General features: G+C 47.0%; 1 protein-coding gene across 1 annotated transcript in view; it reads left to right on the top strand.

The window, feature by feature from the left end:
• LOC133358191 (pituitary tumor-transforming gene 1 protein-interacting protein-like) overlaps positions 1-12032 on the top strand; it is a 37880-nt gene extending 25848 nt beyond the window's left edge. The window contains exons 4-7 of the mRNA XM_061576409.1: positions 2750-2849; positions 3702-3770; positions 6641-6687; positions 8759-12032. Of these exons, the coding sequence (XP_061432393.1) occupies positions 2750-2849; positions 3702-3770; positions 6641-6687; positions 8759-8805 (263 nt within the window). The 3' untranslated portion in view covers positions 8806-12032. The remainder of the gene's footprint in view (positions 1-2749; positions 2850-3701; positions 3771-6640; positions 6688-8758) is intronic.
• Positions 12033-23166: the final 11134 nt, after the last annotated feature.

Below are 23166 nucleotides of genomic sequence, written 5' to 3'. Positions count from 1 at the left end.
TTGCAAACGTGGTTGTTGTCCAGCGCTCATCTTCTTGCTTGAGGAATATGTTTTTTTTCCAAGGAAGATGTCACGATGTTAAGGGCAGGAAGCGAGAGTTGTTCCACAACGTTGGTGGTGGCTGCAACGGCATAGCCTTTTTGATCACTCCTTCCAATGCTCTAGGGATATCGAAAAGGCAATTGCAGTCGATTATCGATTATCCAGCGGCTTTGGGGGTGGGGGGGGTGCCGGATTTTCAAAAACGCTGCATAATCACTCAATCATTATTTAAAATAGCTTATTTTTGCACATTCTTTTATAACATGTTGTTAGGTGTCGTGTATATGTTATTTTTGTCTTTTAAATTTGTTTACGATGTAAAATTTGCATAAGTAAACATACAAATAGACAAAAATAAATATCCTGTAAAAAGTTGTCTACTGTACTGTACTTACCACTCCAATGTCGAAGATTCTGCATGGGGTGATGTACACACGTGCAGTATTTTCATTGTTTTTATGTGGTGTATAATGTACTGCATATAATATTTAATGCTGAAATCAAGCAAAGCTGCTTTTGTCGTCACGTATACGGTGCCAATCACTGGACTAGGTCACAGCCTTTGGAGCGGTGTTGCTGGATTGACATGCAAAGATGTCGAATCAGTGATGATATTGTTGCTTTTCGTAACCAGGTGGTTGGTGGGATCTCTATTGATTTTGGTATAGCCATCCTACATCCTTGTGGAAGAGATACGCAGATGACACGTTCGTCATCTGGCCACATGGCCTGCCAGCATTGAACCAATTCTTCAACAACATCAATTTCATACACCCAGCCATCAAATTCACCATGGAGGTGGAAAAGGATGGCAAGTTACCATTCTTGGATGTTTTAATCGAAAAGAGACCAAATGGTTCATTGGGACACTCTGTCTACAGGAAAGCCACCCACATGAATGCCTATCTAAAACCTGACTCCCACCACCATCCAGCCCAGAAGAAGTCCCTCATCAAAACTCTACACCATAGGGCTTGTTGCATTTCCGACCATCACCACCTAGCCAGTGAACTGGAGCACGTACACCAAGCCCTCAAGATGAATGGATATTCGGACTGCACAATCTGTAAAGCTGTCACCCAAACCGTTGTGAGAGAACCATTTGAGGACCCAATAAAAACCATCACCTTGCCATACATAGCAGGGGTCACCAAACAGATTTCCAAAATCATGAGCAAACACAAGATCCAGGTTTGATTCAACACAGTACATAAAATTCGTGATCTGATCCCATCTATGAAGGATGTTATCCCTGACATGCAATACCCCGGTGTCTACAAACTAAGTTGTGTCTGCGGCAGTAGTTACATTTGGGAAACTAAGCGATATGTCTCAGACCGTGTTCGTGAACATAAGGCAGATCTGAAACACGATCGGACCAATACATCGGCCGTGGCTGTGGTTGATCATTGTTTTAACGCTGTGGGCACACACAAAATAGATTTTTCCAAGACGACGGTACTCTGCAAACCCACTGGCTATCAACAAAGATTCGTTCATGAAGCCATCCATATATATATATATAAACACAGACACAATTTCAACCGAGAAGATGGGTACAAACTGAGCAATCATTGGTAGGACGTTATTAACCAGTTTAAGTCATAACTGGCTCTGATGTTTCCATCCTACCTGCCAATGTTAGCAGTTATTTCCGACTCTCTGAGTTGCATTGCCAGGTTGGAGGTCTTTGCATTGACAGGCTGGATGTCTTCCTAGCATAGTCACCGATGCTTCTTTCCGTCGATGTGGCGGTGGCTCTCGGTTTTTCACAATACAATGGCTACCTTCACAGCCTCAGTGTGCTCTCCGTTCTCACAATACATTGACATGCTAATCTCTCTCAATATAATGGCCACCCCCACAGCCTCGGCACCCTCCGATCTTACATTTCCATGCAAATACCATCTCTAACCCTGCCCACTTACCCTTGGGATGCACCCATCTCAGGCCTAAAAACATCCTGCTTCAGCAGCTCTCTCGCTGTACTTTTTTCACCTGAAGACGATTGCTTGTGTTGCGATCAAAACATCGTGATTTTTTTTATTTTTATATCTACGTGACTTTACCGAAAGACCCAAAGAGGATGAATCTCTGCAGTCACAAAAGCTTTAAGTCATGATAAATTAATTACTCGTAGATTTTCCATGATGCCAAAATTAATCATCTTAAAACATTTATACATTGTTATTCTTGGAAAAGTTTATTTCCAAGTCACGTGCTTAAACCGAACAAATATGTGCTCCAGTTAATCTGAAATCTACGTTATTGCCTTTAGAGTACAGTAGTTGCCATATCTTTACAACAGTGGGCGGAGTTTGATTGATGTTGATTGGCATGGCTCTGCTGTTATCCACTGTGCAAGAGCAGGAAAGTTTTATCAATGAGCACGCGCATCAACCGGTCGATCGTGAGTATTCGTTCTAAACCGAAATTTTCAGTTGTGCTTCGTTTTGAGTGCTTTATCCGATCATTTCTTTTGTTGAGTTTTAATTGAGAAACTGTGGGATGGCAGAGAAACTTAAACATAATGTACACCTATATCAGTGGTTTTTGGTATAGAGATCCACGGAAAATGTATATTTTTGAATTATCGGCGATTTTTTTTTTCCAGTGGCCATCCTCCCAGTGATTAACGTCGATAATTGAGAGTTTACTGTAAATAACGTGGCATTGCGTGCGCGTGTGCCATTTGCTGTGTCCGCAGTGAACTTTGAGGCTCTTATCATCGCCATGTCGGTGGTGGGAGGCATCCTCCTCCTGGGCCTGGCCACCTGCTGCTACTGCTGCTGCCGCTCCCGCAAGAGGTGATGTCGAGTGACACAGGTCACAGGAGCCTCGCAGTGAATGGGGGCCTCAGTCACAGTGAATAGGAGCCTCAGTCAGGGTGATTGGGAGACCCAGTTACAGTGAATGGGAGCCTCAGGTACAGGGAATGGGATCCTCAGTCACAGTGAGTGGGAGCCTCAGTCACAGTGAATAGGGGACTCAGTTCACAGTGAATAGGGGACCCAGTCACAGTGATTGGGATCGTCAGTCACAGTGAATGGGAGCCTCAGTCAGGGTGATTGGGAGACCCAGTCACAGTGAATGGGAGCCTCAGGCACAGGGAATGGGATCCTCAGTCAGTGAGTGGGAGCCCCAGTCACTGAATGGGAGACCCTGTCGCGGTGAATAGGAGACCCAGTCACTGAATGGGAGACCCTGTCGCGGTGAATGGAGACCCAGTCAATTAGTCTTAAGTGACCAATAGATGAGCATTATGGTGAATGGCTGCCCTGTCTGCACATGTGTTAACAGTTGTTAATGCACGAAAATTTTCCATCCTACGATGTCCACAATTTCAGTACGTATGATGTGAAAAACATAAATGTTTCCAAGTGAATAATTTCGTTGCGTGTTGGTGCGGTGTGCTGTGTGGTGGACTGTGGCGGTGTGTTGTATGGTGGTGGTGTGCGGTGGCTGTGTGCTCTGTGCCTGGCGGTGTGCTGTGTGGTGGAGGTGTGCTGTTTGGTGGCATGGCGGTGTGCTGTGCATTCTGTGCTGTGTGGTGGCGGTGTGCTGTGTCTGTGCTGTGTGGTGGCGGTGTGCTGAGTATCTGTGGTGGTGTTCTGCGTGGTGGTGTGCTGCGTGGTGGCGGTGCGATTGCGCCCCCACAGCGGCCCGACTCGCGAGGATGTGCGCCTCCACCAGCAGCAGGAGGAGCGGCGCGCGCAGAGCGAGGAGAGGTATGGCTGCCCCTCTCCACCCTCGTCCCCTCCAGCGTGCAGGCAGCCGGCATCGGTAGTCGCATGCCGACTTGCGTGAACTCGTCACAGCGCAACAAACCGCTAAATCCATTGGCAGTATCATGTCAACATGACGGAGTGCCACCCCAGTGAGTCCACGACTTGTCACAGTTCACGATCGGCGTTTGATTCCAAGAGTCGGTTCTCTCTTTTTTATTTATGAAGTGGTGAATGTGTTGCCTCTAGCAGCTGCAGAGATTTGAGAGAACTGGTTACATTGAAATCAAGACGGATCGTAGGCAACCGATTTCTGCCCACACAACTGTGCACGTTGCGTTGCGAGCATGGCAAGATGTTTCGCACGACAAATCAACGCGTCGTTGCGTGCTTCGCAAGTGGCGTTTTAATCGGGCAGGATTTTTACAACAGTGTTACGGCGATTTGTAAATCATCACATCCATCGCTGATTAAGACGGTGGCGTAAAAGCGCACTCATCCAATGAGCGGGGTTGAGAACATATTGACCTCAAACTATTCACATGCCCACGAACTACTTCACCTGGTATCAGTGGCGGCTGGTGATATTTATTTTTGGGGGGGCGCATTTTTTTTATTTTATTGAGGGGGGCAAATAAATATAAAGCAGTACCAAAAACCATTTTGACTACTTTAATATAAATTTTGATGATCTTTATTTACATTTCAGACCAAAAGAAGTACCAAAAAGCATGTTTCCAACTTGAACATAAATGTTTCTCTTTTATATACATTTCAGACCAAAGTACCAAAAAGCATGTTTCCTACTTGAACATAAATGTTTCTCTTTTATATACATTTCAGACCAAAGTACCAAAAAGCATGTTTCCTACTTGAACATAAAAACGTTAGTTTCATGCTATTATCAATATGGCTGCGGCTACTTTCATGACGTTTGCATTTGTCAGAGAGATGTTTGAGGTCTCTTACCCCCGTCGTTGTCCACAAAACTTCAGTGCCGACACTTTGAAATAAAAGACAGGGAAAACAAAAAAGAGAATTGCTAACATCACATCCAGCCAGCCACCTCCGTTTCTCATAACAAGCGCGGGTGAAGCTTCGTGTGTAGCTTCGTCCTCTGTCACTGGCCTGCTGCTGGATTTGTAAATCGGGTTGGTCCGTTCCGAGATCCTTTATCTTTTTTATTTCTTCCAGCGAAAGCCTTGTGAAAGGGTTTTTTTGTAAATAAATTACAGAATTTGGATGAACTGCTGCCATTGTTTACACAAAAAATTTGATCAGCCTAGCAAGTGTCAAAGTGGTGTCGCCTGCGCACTCGCAGTAGTGGCCCAGAGCGTAAATTTGAATGACAGGTGACGAGAACCAATCAGATTGGATAAAATAACATGTATCCAATTCTGATTGGCCAGGGACGCAACGACTTGCGCCCCGAAGAGAATCTTTAAGAAACCAATTAGAGACCAGCTTCAGGTCACATGCTGTCCGAAAATTTAAAGTCTCACATAGACATCCATTTGTCCGGCGCCCCGCATGAAACACATTGAAAAACATAGAAAATAGTTGACCGATTAAAGCCAGTTTTTATTAAATGCTGATGCTTTTCTTACTACCAGCCGGCACATCGTATGAAAAAAATATTTTATTTATGTATTTTTATATAAATTTTGTATATGTATATTTCTTGAATATTGATGGGGGCGGCGCCCCTGCGCCCTCTATTGACGAGCCGCCACTGCCTGGTATACAGAAGGTTGTGGGTTCGATCCCAACCCTGACGCCTGCTGTATATTTGGAGTTTGCATGCTGTCCCTGTGGTCGCGTGGATTTTTTTCCGGGTCCTCCAGTTTTTCCCTCCACATTTAGATATATGAAATTTGAGTATTTGGCTGCTATACATTTTCACGTGCTGATATGCCACTTAGTTGGATTAGCATTTGTGGCCAGGTCACTCAGTGGGCCTTACCTAGTAAAATAAAATTAAATAGTAGGAATAGAAATAGTAAACTGAACTATAAAACGAATGCCCACTGAGCTCCATAGCTCTTTTTCAGTGGCGAACTTGCTATCACAAATTATAGCTGAAGGAAGTGGGCTTATCATCACGTGGCAATTCATAGCGGGAGCCAAATACTCTTAAACGCGTGACGATTCTGAACATGGAGGGGAAAAACCGGAGGACCCGGAGAAAAATCCACGCGACCACGGGGAGAGAGGCTGAGAGAAACACGCAAAATCCAAATATACAGCTGGGGAATCAACATCTATGAATAATTATTAATTATTCTACTTTACCGAGTGTTGACATCCCCAGCGTTTAACAGTACTGCCTTTTTTGTATTTGGATTGTCAGCCAACACTGGTTACAACCCGAAGTCGAGGTACACCGATTGTTCTCTTTTAGCCCCGCCCATCCCCCAACACGTTCCATTCGCTGGCTACCACATTCAGATAAGCCTCTCCCCCCCTCCCCCTTAACTTATATTTAAGAGCTTGTCTCTTGGAATTTTGCCTCACTTGATACAGTAAATTTTAGCTGTGACGGTCCCACCTGATGACGGAGACTTGTGTTGCCGCCAAAACGTCGTGATTTATTATTTTATTTCTATGATTATTTCTATGATTTTCATTATTTATTATTTTAATCTATGTTTAACTACGTGACTTTACCGAAAAAACCTAAGAGTAATTATTAACAGTGCTTTCTTTTGCAGTACCCCCACTTTACAGTCTTATTTTTTGGCAAAGTTTGACACAGACTACGAATTGCTATGGTTTGGCAAGGAGGTTTGATTTCAAACATAAAAAAATGTCTCTCGTACTCTTTTAAATAAACCCACATCCTCCGTGTGGTGTGCGTGCGTGTGTTTTGACAGGCGGGCCGATCGTAAGGCAAGACACGACGAGATCCGAAAGAAATACGGTGAATGTCTCTCTCGTTGTTATTCGACTGCTGCACACCGTCGTCTGGCAAAGCGCACATCTGGTCGTTAATAAGTCACAGTGCCAGCGTTTTGTGGGATTCTAAGGAGCTCTTGCGGAGTCGCACCGAGATTGTCACAAAATCTTGTGTTGAACGAGAAAGCAGATTTGAATAAATCGCGGATAGATCAGTCGTCGTGGCAGTCCGGTGATGTCACTCGCCATTTTTACCTCCGTAAATAAAAATAAAAATTCGTTCACGCGTCATTGAACGTCGGTGTCGTGGTGTCGTGGTGCCGTGGTGGCAGCATTCGAAGGAATATTTTAAAACGCTTTATTTTCCAATGAACAAAGCTTAAAAATTTAGTTGCACAGCCTGCGACACGCAACATACGTATGTATGCATGTCGAACTTCTTTGGGACCATAACGTAGCCAACAGTACTAATGGGAGGTGCGGGTGGGGAAGGACAACAAATTAAACACAAAAGGAGTTGTAAAGAAATTAGTTTTCTATCTTCATTTTTTTCCTTTCCTAGTGTAGCTGTACATAGACAAGGTGAGATCTTCCCGCTTTGTCACCGAGTCACTCGGTCGTGAGGACAAAGTCACCCGGTCGCGTGCATCCTGATGATGCATTTCGCCGCTGTCAATCTGTACGTGGGAAATGCGGACAAGCCGAGCACGCGAACCCTGACCCACGGCTGCTGATTCTCAACGTGGTTGACTTTTTTAATCGGAAATTTTTTTTTTTGTAATTTCGTTCACGTGGCAACACCGCCAAACTGCCCTTCGGAGAACCGGACGACCGTCTCCGTCGTGAATAACAACGCAAACGGTGTCAGAAAGAAAAAGACTCTCGTCATCGCCGACACCCCCCCCTTCCACCATTAGGCTTACAGGGGATTCGAGTCCGCGTTTTCCATCGTGCAGCCAACCTCCAGCGTGTGAGCATAGCCTGCTCTATGGATGTGGTCATCGATCGAGCGATTACATTTTTATTTATTTTATTTTACGTGCCCCTATCGCCCTCATTAACGTTTGGCGTCGGTGCGCATTACAGTGGCTAGCACCGACTGACCATAATAAATGGCAACCACGCACAAAATAAAACTGTTAAAAAACTATGAAGTGACCTGGCTATCAGCAATGATAGCTCAACGAAGTGGCTTATCACGTGTAAATGTATAGCAGTCAAATCATCTAAATGTGTGACGTTGATTCTAAATGTGGAGGGAAAAACCAGAGGAGCCAGAGAAAAATCCCTGCGATCAGGCGGAGAGAGACACGCTAACTCCAAATATACAGTAGGCGTCAGGGTCAGGATCGAAATAGCATAAGAGGGGTGAGTAAATAAAAATAAATAAAATAAGTGAAATATAATGTTACATTCTTGGATCTTTCGGTAGTCACATAGAAGGGAAATAGTAAAATATGCTTATGTTGTGGCCGAAACGTCGTGAGAATTTTATTGTTTTTTTATTTATTATTTTATTATTTCCCTTCTACGTAACTTTCCCGAAAGATCCAAGAATATGAATCCCTGCAGTCACGAAAGCTTTAAATGTTATGGGAAGGCAATGTGAGCCATCCTCCCTCCAAAAGTCCGTCCAGTGGTCGCCGAGCTGCATTGGCTTCCGGTTGCTGAATGAATATATTATAAGGTTGAATTTATTACACACAAGTACTTGCCACATTTAACCACAATACTTTGCTGATCTCATCACGGAGCAGAAACGATCAAATCGCAAACATCCTCACAGCAGCAGCGGCTTTTGGCTGGCCATCGAACAAAGACGGTCACCGCATCGCACGGCACTTTCGGATGCGCTTCTGCGGCCATCTGCAACGCTCTTCCAGTACTAGGAAGCCATTGGGAGCTACGCACTATTAAATCATCATCTAGATTGAAAACTAAATTTTTTAGAACTGCTTTTTGTGTTTAGTTTGTTGCTCCTCCGCACCTCCGATAAGCACGATTGGCTAGGTTGGTTGCCGTTGCTCGTTGTCGTCGTTGTTAACGCGCCTCTCGTTGTGCCATCGTGTTTGTTGTGCGCGTGACCGCATCTGCAGGCCTCATCAAGGACGACCACGCTTACTCTCGCCTGGCCAGCGCCTAGCGGGACGCTGGCGGCGATGGTGCCAGCGCTCCGCACGGCTGCCACTCCGCTCGACAGGAATGCGGTCGCAAGCACCGCGCTCGCCCTCACCCCGCTCGCCCTCACCCCGCTCGCCCTCACCCCGCTCGCCCTCACCCCGCTCGCCCTCACCCTCACACCGCTCACCCTTATCCCGCTTACCTTCACACTGCTCCTCCTCACCTGCACCCTGCTCACCCTCACCCCGCTGCTCCTCACCCTGACTCCACTCACGGTTACCCTGCTCACCCTCACCCTTCTCACCCTTGCCCCTCTCTTCACCTTCTCCTCGCCCTGCTCCTCCTCATCCTTTCACCCCATTCACCCCCACTCTTACCCTCTCCTCCTCACTCTCATACCTCTTCTGACCCTCTCACCCCTTTCCTCCTCCTCCCCCTCTCACCCCTTTCCAGAGAGATTCACCCCCCTGTTGTTTTTTGCAGTCCTGCTAAATCCCGAGTACCGCAGGCTATTAAGTTGGAACCGTACGTTTGAACGGGAAATGAGTCGGGACTAAAGTTAATGAAAGATCGCATAATTCCAAATGAGCGAATGTGAGTTGGTGAGTATTCCTGGGCAGCACAGGGCTCTGGCTTTGCCTGGTGATTTTTGGAGGCTGATTGCAGCTGAGTGCACTTGCTTGTTTCAGGAGTTTGCAAAGTTCTTGAACTGCTTTCTTTTCGTAAATGTTCCGTTCATGTCTTTAAAACTTACGTAAGCTGACTTCATTGTTAACTTTAGTGAGATACTGTAGAACTAAACTATTTTAAAACTAAACTATTTTTTATTTTACTAGATTTGGCCCACTGAGCTAGATAGCTCTTTTTCAGAAGCGACCTGGCCACAATCATAGCTCAATGAAGTGGCCAATCATGTGGAAATGTATAGTATTAGCCAAATACTCTATACGTGTGACGTTGATTCTAAATGTGAACGGAAAAACCGGAGGACCCAGATAAAAGTCCACGCAACCATGGGGAGAACATGCAAACTCCAAATATACTGCGGGCATCAGGGTCGGGATCGAACTCACGACCTCCTGCATACCAGGCGAGGGAATTAACATCTCGTCACCGTGAGATTAACAACTTCTTTTGCACCGTACATAGCCAACCGTGCCAATCGGGCCAATCGGAGGTGCAGTGTATGTGTGTGTTGAACTTTCGCACCGTACGTAGCGTAAGCATCCTAATCAGAGGTGCGGTGTATGTTGTACTTTAGCACTGCACCTAACCAACCGTGCCAATCGGAGGTGTGACATCACCATGTCATGTGGCAAGTGACTATATGGGTTTCGACTAGTCACATGACATGGTGATGCCCTGTGCATGCAAGGCATGATGGGAGGACTGATGTAGAGGTCACAGTAGCACCTGTTGCCAATCAAAACTAATAGTTTCGCGAGGTACAATTATTCTTTATTTCCAGCCTGCACGCACTGTTGTGTCTGTGACAAGTTTCTCATTCAATGGAGAGTCATGGGATTGTGTTCTTGCTATTCTGGTTAAAGTGCCTATTTTTGTTTTACCTTGGGAAAATTTTAATACGTTTTTTTTCACTTGTGTTAAGCTGGCTAATGCAAAGTTAAGTCATTATTTTTGCAAAAAAGCACCGTGTGTCACAGATATTATCTAAGTGTAAGAATATATGCGTCCATTGATGTACACGACTGCTGCTGCCGTTGCCGATGCCGCTGCTGATGCCGCTGATGCCGCTGCCGCCAATGCCATTGATGCTGATGATGCTTCCGCTGATGTGGCTGATGCTGCTGATGCTGCTGATGCTGCTGATGCTGCTGATGCTGCTGATATCTGAGCACTTTCAAGCATTGGGTATAGACGTGCTTGTAAAGTCGTGCCGTCTCCTGCAGACAGAGGCTCCCGAGAGGCCTACTTGCTCACTGGGCCACGAGCTTCATGAAAGACCTAAACCCCAGGATCATCTGCCTTGTCAAAGACCCAAACGCAGAAGATCCCCTGGGTTTAAATCTTCCACGAAGCTCATGGTCCACCCATAAACCGTATCAACCACTGCACAAACCATGGCAGCAGCAGATGCGGATATCTGATGATGCACAAATGGAAAAGTATAAACTGTCTAGTAGTCTGGTGACTCGGGTCATCCAGAACAGAGCCGCACGACGTATAAGGACGCAATAACGCCCCGATCCACAAAATAAGGAGACCTCACGGCGATACACTTCTCCCGCCGCTCCTGATGCAGTTCAGAATCAGAATATTTATAATGGAGGAGGATTCCGATGAGCTATAAAGCTCTTTTTTTCAAAATGTCCACTAGGGGCAAGTGGTCAGAACGCTACAACAACGAATAATACAAACACGGACAGCAGTGAAAAGTACATTCAGGTGGCTTGGACCACAGTGAATGTGAAATTGCAGCTGTTGCTCGGCATCTACATCAGCTGCCGTACGACAGAAGAAGAGGAGGATGAGGGCTCGCTGCTTCCGCAACAGCCAGACGAGCGACGCGCTCACGCTCAGAGCCGCCCCTAGGGTCCAGCGAATCAGGGTGACTGCCCTGGGCCCCTCGCTTTGGGGGGGGGGGGGTTAGCCCTGCGTTTCGACGTCAAGATGTCGGATGTAAATGCACTTCAGTGCCAAGGCGCCGGGGGTGAACCACAGTGTGATCGATTTACACCCCTGTGGACAGCACGGTTTTGGGGGATTCTTCGCTCGCTCGTGCGCGTGAAGCCACAACGCAAAAAATGTGTCTCCACCGAGCGGTAATTGATTGGAGCCGCTGTGACGACAGGGTGAGGATCGTGCAGAGATGCGCTCGCTCGCAATGCGATAGCTCGCATCTCAACAACAAAACCGGTGCCATCACGACCCACTGGCCACGGGTTGTGTCCGATGGTCTTGCGAGCGTGCTTTTGATTTTTCTCAGGTTATCGTTTTTATTTACCGCTTTCTTTTATAGATTAGTGGAAAAAAACGCGTTTCGCTTTTTTTTGGCGGAGGGTGGTTAGGGGTACGCTTATCATTCCACGTGTTGGCAGTGAGGGGGCACTGCGACAGCAGTCTGGAACGTTCCAGTTGCATGCGCCCCCCCCCCCCCTACGGATTTCCACCTGGGCTTGAGTTTTCCTTTCAAAAACCTGTGCTTGAGTAATTTTTTTCCTTCATATTATTTTAGGTAATTTTGGTTTTACTTTTGTTCCTCCTTAAGCTTAATAAACTGTTATAAATTGACAACTGGGTTTTATTGCTTGCAGCATGAATTTCATTATCATCATCATCATCCCTTCATCACCAGGTGGTGTCCCATCGAGACTCGTGGTGTTTTGACTTGTGAGGTCAGAGGTAGATGTGCCGATCATGCGACCTCTACAAACACATCTGACCCGTGCAGCAGAGTCGGTCACCTGATGTGAGATGCAGGCGACACGTTAAATACCTCGCCTGGTATACGGAGGCCGTGGGTTCGATCACAACCCTGATGCCTGATGTATATTTGGAGTTGCATGTCTCTCCCCGTGATCACGTGGATTTTCCTCCGTGTTTTCCGCTTTTTCCTCCACATTTAGAATCAACGCCACACGTTTAGGGTATTTGGCAGCTCTAAATGTCCACATTTTGATAAGACACTTCGTTGGGCTATCATTTTTGATAGCCAGATCGCTTCTGAAAAATATTTATATAGCTCGGTGGGCCTTACTTGGTAAGATAAAAAAATATATATTTTAGTTTTCACTGCAGGTGTTGAGCAGTCGCACAGCATGAGTGGGATAGTTTACATATAGTCCGGATTATAAAATTAAAACGCATCCCAGACTTTTGCACCTTATCAATGAAGTTATTCAAATCTGTGACAACAACAACCGCAATTCGCTACGAAGTGGCGGTGACTTCACCACGGCGCTTGTGCCTGGCGATGTGCACCTTTACGCCACGTAAAATGTCGGAACGCCCGCCGGCAGCAGGTCACGGGACAGACCCAGGTGCCATAGGTCGACCGACAGATGACTGACCGATGCACCACCTGTGCCGCCTACTGTGCCAACGTGCTGTGTTTTCGCCACACGGCGCTCCGCTTGTGAGTGTCGCTCCTCCGCCCTCTGTTGTTGCTGGAGCTAGACTGCCTCCAACTGCCCAGTAGCGTCCTTCACGAGCCTCCTCCACAGAGGCCGATCTTGACAATGCTGGTACAAGTCATCGTCAGGTCCACTCGGTTACACATCCTCTTACCACATCACTCCATCTCATTCTAGCCCGTGCCGTGCCCATTTAGCCCCCTCTATCAAGCCGAACAAAAGCTATTTAGGCATGCAGTGGCTGGGCATGCGGGCTATATAACTCAGCCAACGCAGCATCGCCTGCCTGATGAGCTCACCAATGGGACTTTGTCCAGATTCTTCAAGGATTTGTGAGCTCACACAATCCAGCCTGGTTAAATCCAGGATGGATTGTAGGCAGGCCAGCCTAAATGTGTCAAACCAGCAAAGATGTTTCATTCGGGGGGGGGGGGTGGTCCACGTTTCACAAGCATAGAGAAGGGAGGGTATGACTGGCCGAGAAGACCTGATGCTTCATGTGGAGTGACAGACCAGGTAGCTTCCACACAGCATTACCAACCGAAGAAAAGATAATGCCGCTCGACTGATTCGGAGTGAGACTTCTGCTATCAAACTGGAGCTGGTCATGAGCACACTACCCAGGTATGGAAAACTCTCCACTCTCTACACTACTGCCCCATCACCAATTTGGAGTTGTGGGGTGGCGTTTGTGATGACACAAAATACTCAGGTGCTTAGTTTTGGTGGGGCTGATGGTAAGGCCCCACCTCTTAGTGGCACGCTCCAGGTCCAGCAGCAGTGCCTCCAACTTCTTCTCTGAGTGAGCAGCAATCACCAGATCATCAGCATACATAACATGGTTGACCAATAAGGAGCCATCCCTTGATTGCACCCGGGCATCAATTAGCCTCCCATTGTATCTGTACCAGATGGAAATTCCTCTGGTATAGCCATCAAAGGCTTCACGAACTACGTGGTCGAAAAAGATGTTAAATAATGTGGGAGCCAGAGGACAACCCTATGGCACCCCAAGGTGAACAGAGAATGGTGCCGATTCCCGGCCACGTAGTTTTACCCGCGCCCACTCACCATCATGAAGGTCCATAATCAACGTTTTTGGGTTTAGATCGCGTTATTTATAAATGTATCGTAACCCTCCACCACCCGACACGGCCAATCAGTAAAAAAGTGTCACGTTGACAAAAGACAATTAGTTCACTGCTTTAGCCCACCGGTGTGTTGAAGCGTGAAACCACAACATTTACACCCAAAAACGTTGATTATGAATAATATTGGTCGCGAAAGCCTACGTGTTAAACTGATCATGAAGGTCCTTATTGATTTTGAACTGAGGGTCAGGGACTCCGAAAGCACGAAGAACAACCCAGAGCCCAGGCCTACCGATGGTATCATAGGCCTTTACCAGGTCAATAAAGCAGAGATGTAGGTCTTGTTGGAATTCCCTACACATCTGCTGTAGCAAACGGATAGAAAATATGACATCTGTGCAGGACCGCCCTTTCCTGAAACCACATTGAGGCTCCGCAAGTCTCTCCTCAGCATGCCTGGCAAGGCGATGTTGAATAATCCTTGCCAGGACCTTTCCCGGCACACTGGAGAGTGAGATGCCCCTGTAGTTGTTACAGTCTGTGCAGTCCCCTTCCTAAAGAGGGGGACCACAAGGGCATCCTTCCAATCCTGCGGAACCCCATCCAGTGGTCCAGACTGTTGTTATGATGTCATGTAGGGCAGTCTGTGCACAAACGCCACCCTCCCTCAGCATTTCGCTTGGCAGATCATCTCTGCCCAGTGCCTTTCCTAGTCTTAGACTCTGGGTCGCCTTTAGTACTTACTCAACAGATGGCACCTCAGCCAGCCACTCATAGGGGGTGACTTCTTCCAATATTTGAGGCACCGCAGCCTCAGCAGGGTCATACCCACTTTGTTCCACGATGTTTTCCATATCGAGGGATTTCCCCTCCCCCAGGACTTTACAGAAGTGCTTATCAAATCTGCTAACCTGTTCCTGGGGGTCTGAGATTGGATCACCGTTTTTTCCCCTAATGATGGTAATAGGTGTGGCGCTGCAGGTTACTTTTTTGATGGCGTTAAATAGGGATTTGTGATCGCGGACATTGAGGCAGACTCCATCTCCTCAGCAACCCGCGACCACCACCCATCCTTGCAGCACCTCGTGGCTCTCCGAACCTCCGAGCGAAGGCTGCGGTAAGCCTCCTCATTCTCTGACGTGGGATGCTGTAGAGCAGGGGTGTCCAAACTTTTTGCAAAGAGGGCCAAATTTGATAAAGTGAAGATGCCCAGGGGCCAATAGTTCCTTCTGACATTTTTTTAACCACAAAAGTTACATGAAAATACACACTGTTATAAAACAATTTTCATTGTCACAATTATCTATATTTTTCAAATGACAATGTAACCAAATATAAGCCACTCAGGCAGACGTGAACAACTCTAAAAACACAATTCTGCCTTTCATTCAGTCAGATAACATTGAACAAACTGTATAGAATACCTTACATTTCCGTGAGTTAAATATCTTTGCCTCGTGAACATTTTAAACAGGAGTTATAAGTAATGCAAAGTGGTCTGTTATCATTAAACTTTAAAACAAGTGAATTTTGCCCTTGACTTTTACAATATTTTTCAGAAAGCAATAGTTTGTGTCACATTTACAGGTACATAACATCAACAGTTATAACCAAATCTTATTCAAGAGTTTAATAAAAACAAGTGCCATAAGTCCAAGTGCATTAGTGTGCTTCGGGCCTTTCGCTGTTAATAGTGACAGATGTTACCGTTCAAAACACTCAATTTCAGATTGATCAAGGAACAGATAACTTGCTGACACTAATGATAAGGGTGATACTGAGATCTAGATTTCAGTAAAGAGATCAGGTATGGCTTAAAGGCAGTGGTTGAGATGCGTAAAATGTCACGCAAGTGGGAGTCACTCATCCTTGACCTCAATCAGTTCTTGTTTAAGTTCATGACTGAGAATGTTTGCTCACACAAATATGTGGAGCCGAATAAGCTCAGCATTTTCTTAGCGAATGACCGCATTTCTGGAAACCTGCTTTTGTCCAGCTGCCGGTAAAAGTCAACAAGAGAACACTGCTGGTGTTTTCCGCGGCACTCATCGTCACACTGCAGCTCAATGAGCTCCAGCTGCAGCTGTGGAGGATAATCATCAGGGTCCACGGAGAAGGGAGAAGAGAAAAGCAACATGTCCTTTTCAATAACTGCAAAGTCCCGAAAGCGTTTGTTAAATGCCACAGAAAGAGATGCGATAGCTGTTGCATAACTCTTCATTTGCGCACCGATGCTGTCCTGTGGGAAACTGTCAATGACCTCTTTCAAAGCTGAGAAGTGCGCGGTGCAGGGCTCTGTTTGGGACAAGTGTCTTTGGAAAAGTTGCAGTTTGGTTCCAAAGGCCTTGATGTGAGTGTATAGCTGGCTCACCACTGCATCTTTTCCTTGAAGATTACCATTCAGCGCATTCAGATGCTTCATTATGTCAACCAAAAAAGACATTTGCCAGCCATACAGGATCGGACAGTTCTTCCATTGGTTGTCCCTTCTCACCCAAAAAATGTCCAATTTCCTCTTTGAGAGAGAAAAATCGCTGCAGTGCGGACCCCCGGCTTAGCCACCTCACATCGTTGTGATATATTACGTCACCGTATACAGCCTGGATGTCACGCAAGAACTGCTGAAACTGTCGGTGGTATAGAGCTTTAGAGCGAATAGAATTGATTGCCTTTGCCACTGGTTTCATAACATCGTCACATTTTAGATGTTTGGTGCAGAGAGCCTGCTGGTGAATGATACAGTGAAGTTTAATAGCGTTACCTTCTTTTTCGCTGACTTTATTGCAGATCAGTGTGGACAATCCACTTCGCTCACCAGTCATGGAAGGCGCACCATCGGTAATGATCCCAGAAACTTTACTCCATGGTAGTTTCATATAATCAACAGCTTCACAAACAGAAACGAATACATCTGTTCCTCTGGTTTGCCCTTTAAGGCTTTTGAGGTCAAGCAGCTCCTCTGTCACGTTCATGTTGTCATCAACTCCTCTTAAAAAAATAAGTAGTTGTGCAGTGTCAGATGCATCGGTGCTTTCATCGCAGGCTAATGAGAAATAATCAAAAGCCACTCCCCTGTCCCTCAGTTGTCTCTGAATATCTGACGATATGTCCTCAACTCTCCGTGCCACAGTGTTGCGTACCAGGCAAACATTAATAAATTCTTGCTTCTTCTTGGGGCAAATGTTCTCCACCATTTTCATGACACAGTCTTTGATAAACGCACCTTCAGTAAAAGGTTTGCCATGTTTAGCTATTAACATGGCCACTTCGTAACTGGCTTTGGTGATGTTTTCCTTTGACTCACAGGCCCTCGTGAAGAGCAGCATGGAGTTGCTTCACTTTTTTCAGCGTGGTCACTCCCTGTTAGCTTGTCGTATGTTGTAGCATGTTTAGTCACGTAGTGTCTCTTTATGTTAAAATCCTTAAACAAGGCAACTGCCTCTTTACAAATTAGACAAACACAATTGCCTTGATTTTCAGTGAAGAAGTATTGTAATTCCCACCGCTCCTGAAAGCGACGGCCCTCACTGTCAACTTTTCTCTTTTTTTTTGCAGTCGCCATGGCATAAATTATTCGAGAAGGGTTCGCGGCACGGATGCAGATCCAGATAGCATTAGAATGGTGCTGCCACCGTGTGGTGAAAGGAGGAATTACATTTCGATTTAAAGCTTTCGTGACTGCAGGGATTCATCTTCTTGGTTCTTTCGGTAAAGTCACGTAGAAGGGAAGTAATAAAATAATAAAAATAAAACATAATAAAACAATTCTCACGACGTTTCGGCCACAACGCAAGGAGCCATCCTCAGGTGAAAACCAGGTCTGTCGAGGCGACAGCGTCTGAGGACGGCTGCTTGCGTTGTGGCTGAAACGTCGTGAGAATTGTTTTATTATGTTTTATTTTTATTATTTTATTACTTCCCTTCTATGTGACTTTACCGAAAGAACCAAGAAGAGGAATTACATCTTTAAAGTTTTATGATTTATTTATTCTGACAGAGCTAGCGAGCCATAAATAACACATTATAAGACCGAAGCTGCGGGCCGTATGAAATCTGACCACGGGCCGTGATTGGCCCACGGGCCGGACTTTGGGCATGCCTGCTGTAGACGATTAGAGTGGGCCTGTCTCTTTTTCTCAGCCATCCTGAACACCTCCTCTGTCAGCCAGGATCTCTGGGGAGGTCTGGATCACGTACCCAAAGCAGCCATTGCAGCTGCCTGAGTCACAGTCCTAAACCTTGCCCATTTACCCTCGACATCTGGAGGAGTGGGGGACGATGCCAACCCCAGCCGCAAGCGAGGATTAAATTCTTGCTTACAACTTTCATCAGCTAGCTGAGACCAGACCACCTTAGGTTGGAATGGGGTCCTGGGTGTACACCCACCACCGGAGTGAAAGAATGGCAGGCACATCTTACAGATGACAAGTCGATGGTCAGAGGGCAGATCAGCTCCACGGTAGGTCCTGGTGTCGAGGACATGGGCCCGCATCCGTTATTCCGTCACGATGTAGTCCAGCAGATGTTCTTGCTTGGACCCGGCATGCATCCATGATGTTGTGTGGATGCGCCGACCAATGCACCGATGCCGGAACAGCGTGTTGGTAATTACAAGCCCATGGGCTGCACAAAAATCTCGCAGCCTCCTACCATTGTTAGAGCTGATCTGGCCCATGTCTTCCAATCACTCCAAACCAGGTGCCAAGCATCATGACCAACTCGGGCATTGAAGTCACCCAACAAGATTACTCTATCCCGAGGGGCCACTTGAGCCAGCACCTGTAACAGGAGGTCATAGAATTCTAGATTTGAAGCTTTCGTGACTGCAAGGATTCATATTCTTAGGTTTTTTCGGTAAAGTCACGTAGGTAAAACATTAAAATTAATAAAAGTAAAATAAAATAAAAATCACGACGTTTCGGAAGCAACACAAGCTTCCGTCTTCAGGTGGAACCGTCACAGCCCGACAGCTGTATCAAGTAAATGAGAGATTACAGGAGATACCACTCCGTATATATAATGGTTGAGGGCGGGGGAGGGGGGGAAGGAGAATGGATGGCCCACTTTTTATTATTATGGTAAGGTGCGGTTTGAGACTATGAATAGACTGCATAACAAAAGACTGAGCCTTTATTATGGAGAGGTTCGGTTTGTGACTACGCCTAGCCTACATAATAAAAGTGTGAAAAAAGAAGAAAGCTAAACCTGGTAGAAAGCTAAACCTGGTGAAACAACTGGCTGTCCATCAGTAACCTACAATAGTTTTCTGTCAAATAAGATGGTTCAAATAAGTGTAGTTAAATCTTTTTTGCATGGTTAATCACATCTTTCCAATGATTAAAGGTGCGGCTTGAGACTATGAATAGACTGCATAACAAAAGACTGAGCCTTTATTATGGAGAGGTTCGGTTTGTGACTACGCCTGGCCTGCATAACAAAAGTGTGAAAAAAGAAAGCTTAACCTGGTAGAAAGCTAAACATGGTAAAACAAAACTGGCTGTCTATCAGTAACTTGTAATAGTTTTCTGTCAAATAAGATGGTCCAAATAAGTGTAGTTAAATCTTTTTTGCATGGTTAATCAAATCTTTCCAATGATTACTCAGTTTGTAACCATCATCATGGTTGAAATTATGTCTGTGTTTGTATATTTGTATGGCTTCGTGTACAAACCTTTGATGGTAGCCAGGAGGTTTGCAGAGAACCTTGGTATCGGAAAAGACAATTTCATGAGAGCCCACCGAGTTGTAGCAATGATCGGCAACGGCCGAAGAATCAGTTCTGCCGTGTTTCAGATCTGACTTGTGTTCGCGGACACGATCAGAAACATGACGTTCCGTTTCTCCAATGTAGCAATCACCACAAATGCAACTGAATTTGTAGACTCCAGGATACTGTAAGTCAGGAACGACATCCTTCACAGATGGAATCAGATCACGGATTTTATGCACTGTACTGAATCGGACTTGGATCTTATGTTTGTTTAGAATTTTGGAGATCTTTTTGGTCACGCCTGCTATGTATGGTAACGTGATAGTTTTGGTCGGAGTTTCATGTGGCTGTTTCTGTGTGGTGGGAGAAACAGCTTGGCGGATAGTGCGGTCAGAGTATCCGTTCATCCTGAGGGCCCGATGTACATGTCTTAATTCACCGGCCAGGTGGTGTTGGTCAGAAATGCCATAGGCTCTGTGGTATAGCGTTTTGATGAGAGAATTCTTTTGAGATGGGTGGTGGTGGGAATCCGGTTTCAAGTAGGAATCTGTGTGGGTGGCTTTCCTGTAGACAGAATGTCCCAAGGATCCGTCAGGCCTCCTCTCAAACAGAATATCCAAGAATGGTAGTTTACCGTCTTTCTCCACTTCCATGGTGAATCTGATGGATGGGTGTCTAGAATTGATGTGGTCCAAGAAGTGGTTCAATGCTGGGAGGCCATGTGGCCAGATGACGAAAGTGTCATCCACATACCTCTTCCACAGGGAAGGACGCAGGGTGGATGTCTGAATGGCGTCTGATTCAAACTTTTCCATGAACATGTTGGCTATAACTGGTGACAAGGGGGAGCCCATAGGAGTACCTTCATTCTGTTTGTAGAAGGTGCCATTCCAGGTAAAATAGGTGTTGGTGAGGCAATGCCTAACCAGCACAGGTACATCAGAATTCAATCCATGTTGGACTAAGTCCTCAATTATTGTTAGGGTGTCCGGTACTGGGACTTTGGTGAACAGAGATACTACATCAAAGCTGACGAGGATGTCATCAGGAGATAGTACCATGTCCTTAACCATAGAGACTAATTGGGTTGAGTTGAGTACTGCCGAAGAGGTCTTGCCTGTGAAGGGGAGCAGAGTATCTGATAGAAAACGGGCTAGTTTGTACGTAGGAGAGTTTATCGTCGACACGATGGGTCGTAGCGGGGTGCCTTCTCACGTGTGCCCCGCGTACACTCTCTCTCCCTCTCCCGGACCAGTCCTGTCTCGCGTGCGCCCCGCGTACACTCTCTCCCTCTCTCTCTCTCGCGCCCCGCACACTCCCTCGTTAACTTCCCTATTCCCGCACTCCGCACACCGCTGGACGACGGCGTGCAGACGTCCTTCGGCCACGTGGCCGAGGGCGCGGATGCCTCTCACCACCCAACGTGACTCAGCCTCTTAGATTCCCCGACTGCCCCGATCTCTTCCGGGCTCCCACTTAAATACATTCCCCCCACGTGACCCTGACTCCTCCCCTTCCGGATCCTCAGATCAATGCCATGAGGGGAAAGAACAATCGGAACTGACCCTCCCCCCCACAGCACTGTCCACGACAGCATTGCCCGTCCGGCACCACGAGGAGGTAGGGGGTTGTTTTTCCCGGACACACACACAGCACACACACACACAGTGGAAGGTGCAACCAGGTTCGCATCAAGCGTCGGCACCCTCCAGTGGAAATGCTGACGCTTTAGTGGTAGGGGGGAGCAGGCAGGAATTGTGTAATGGTCGCGTTGTGCCTTTTCGCCTCCCTGCCAATCCGGGAATTGAACTCGCGTCTTTCTCGGATGTGTTGGCTCTGCACCGTGGCACGGAACGGGGTCGTTGGGTCCCCCCGAGACCTTGAGCAAACAACGTGGCGCTCGCTGCGCCCGATCTCTTGCCAGCTGGGCGCTGTTGGGGGGATATCGCGCCCAGTTTTGTTTGACGGCGCAGCCAAGCAGCCACCAGCAGCCAGCAGCAGCAGCACGACTGTAGACGTTCCAAGCGGTGTGGAAACCACAACACGCCGCGTGATTCACGGACGCACACACGCGCACGTGCACTTGGAGATGTCAAACTCTTCATCACCATCGAACAAAACAAAAATGACAAAGCTCACTCGCGTAGCCCGAGCAGAGTTTTGGGGCAAGTGCTTTTAGCGAGTAATGAGAACCTATGAAGGCACGAAACGGCACACGAGGTGGGTGATGTGGCCAGCACCACGCCCATACTTTGTCTCCCCAGTGGCGATGCTTACTCCACACCGCACCAGGTACCAGAGGTCGCAAACGGGTTTTGATTCCTTACCCGTATCCGGCCACACCAGGGTCGCAAACGGGTACCCGTACCCTACCCGATACCCGGCTACCCGTACCCGGCCGGGTATCGGGGAGGGTACGGGGACGGGTACCCGATTGCGACCTCTGGGATGAAGCCATGTTGCAGACGCGGGTGGGTTGATTCTAGGAACTTGAATTGTGAGAAGAGACAAGACGTTTGGAAATGAGTGACAAACGGTTACTCACCAGTGACTCACGGCTTACCCGTACCCGTACCCGGCCGCACCAGGGTCGCAAACGGATACCCGTACCCAGCCGGGTACGGGTATCCGTGTATCGGGTAGGGTACGGGTATCGGGTACCCGATTGCGACCTCTGCCAGGTACTCATTTGAGGCTGAGTCGACCTAAGGGCGGTCCAGGACCGATTTCGATAATCGCCACTGGTGCCGTTGGCCGTGAGCGGGAATCGAACTCGGGTTCGTAGGGGGATCGTAAAGTGGCTACACTTTTGTTCCCCCATTTCAGTCAACGCCACCACCACGCGTTCGCACGGATTGAGACGGAGCTAGAGTCAGCAACACCCTGGCATGTCAACTCGCTCGGGGCTCATCCACAATCTTCTGGCAGCTTTTTGTTGTTGTTTCGGCACAGTTCTGCCAATTGTAGTTATTTTGGAGCCGTCCGAGGCCCGTTAAGTTGTCCGTTGCAAATAAATAACGCGTCAAACACGCTCAAGAAGAATATTGCCGCTCGGAGATGGGCGGCCTGATGAATGAGGCAATTTCCGTTGGTATTTCGGTGTGACAAAAGAAAATAAATTACACTGGAGAGTATTCTGCACATTTGGCTGATTTTATTTTTAATTCTTTGTGTGTGTGTTCCTCTGGCGGAAACGGCCATCATGAATCAGTGCTGTTATAGCTCCATGCAGAACAAAGCAATGGGAAGTCTCTTGGCCAGGTGCCACTCTGACCCTGAACCTGTGTTCCATACGGAGAGGGGGGGGGGAGAACAAAACATCATCTGAAGTCGAGCGATTCTGGTCGTGGGCAGAACCTGAAATGTTCGTCCAAGTTGGTGAAAGGTTTTAAGGGACATTGTTGAGACGGACGGACGCACAACAAAGACAAACGTCCCCGTGTAGCCTGAACAGTGGCGTTAGTGAGCAGCTGTGAAGGCCGTCACGG

The sequence above is a fragment of the Lethenteron reissneri genome, chromosome 61 (assembly GCF_015708825.2).
Source record: "Lethenteron reissneri isolate LAM-NWPU_2019-01 chromosome 61, ASM1570882v1, whole genome shotgun sequence".
Lineage (NCBI taxonomy): Eukaryota > Metazoa > Chordata > Hyperoartia > Petromyzontiformes > Petromyzontidae > Lethenteron > Lethenteron reissneri.
The sequence above is the reverse complement of the archived record's forward strand: the minus strand, read 5'-3'. Positions and strand labels throughout refer to the sequence as shown.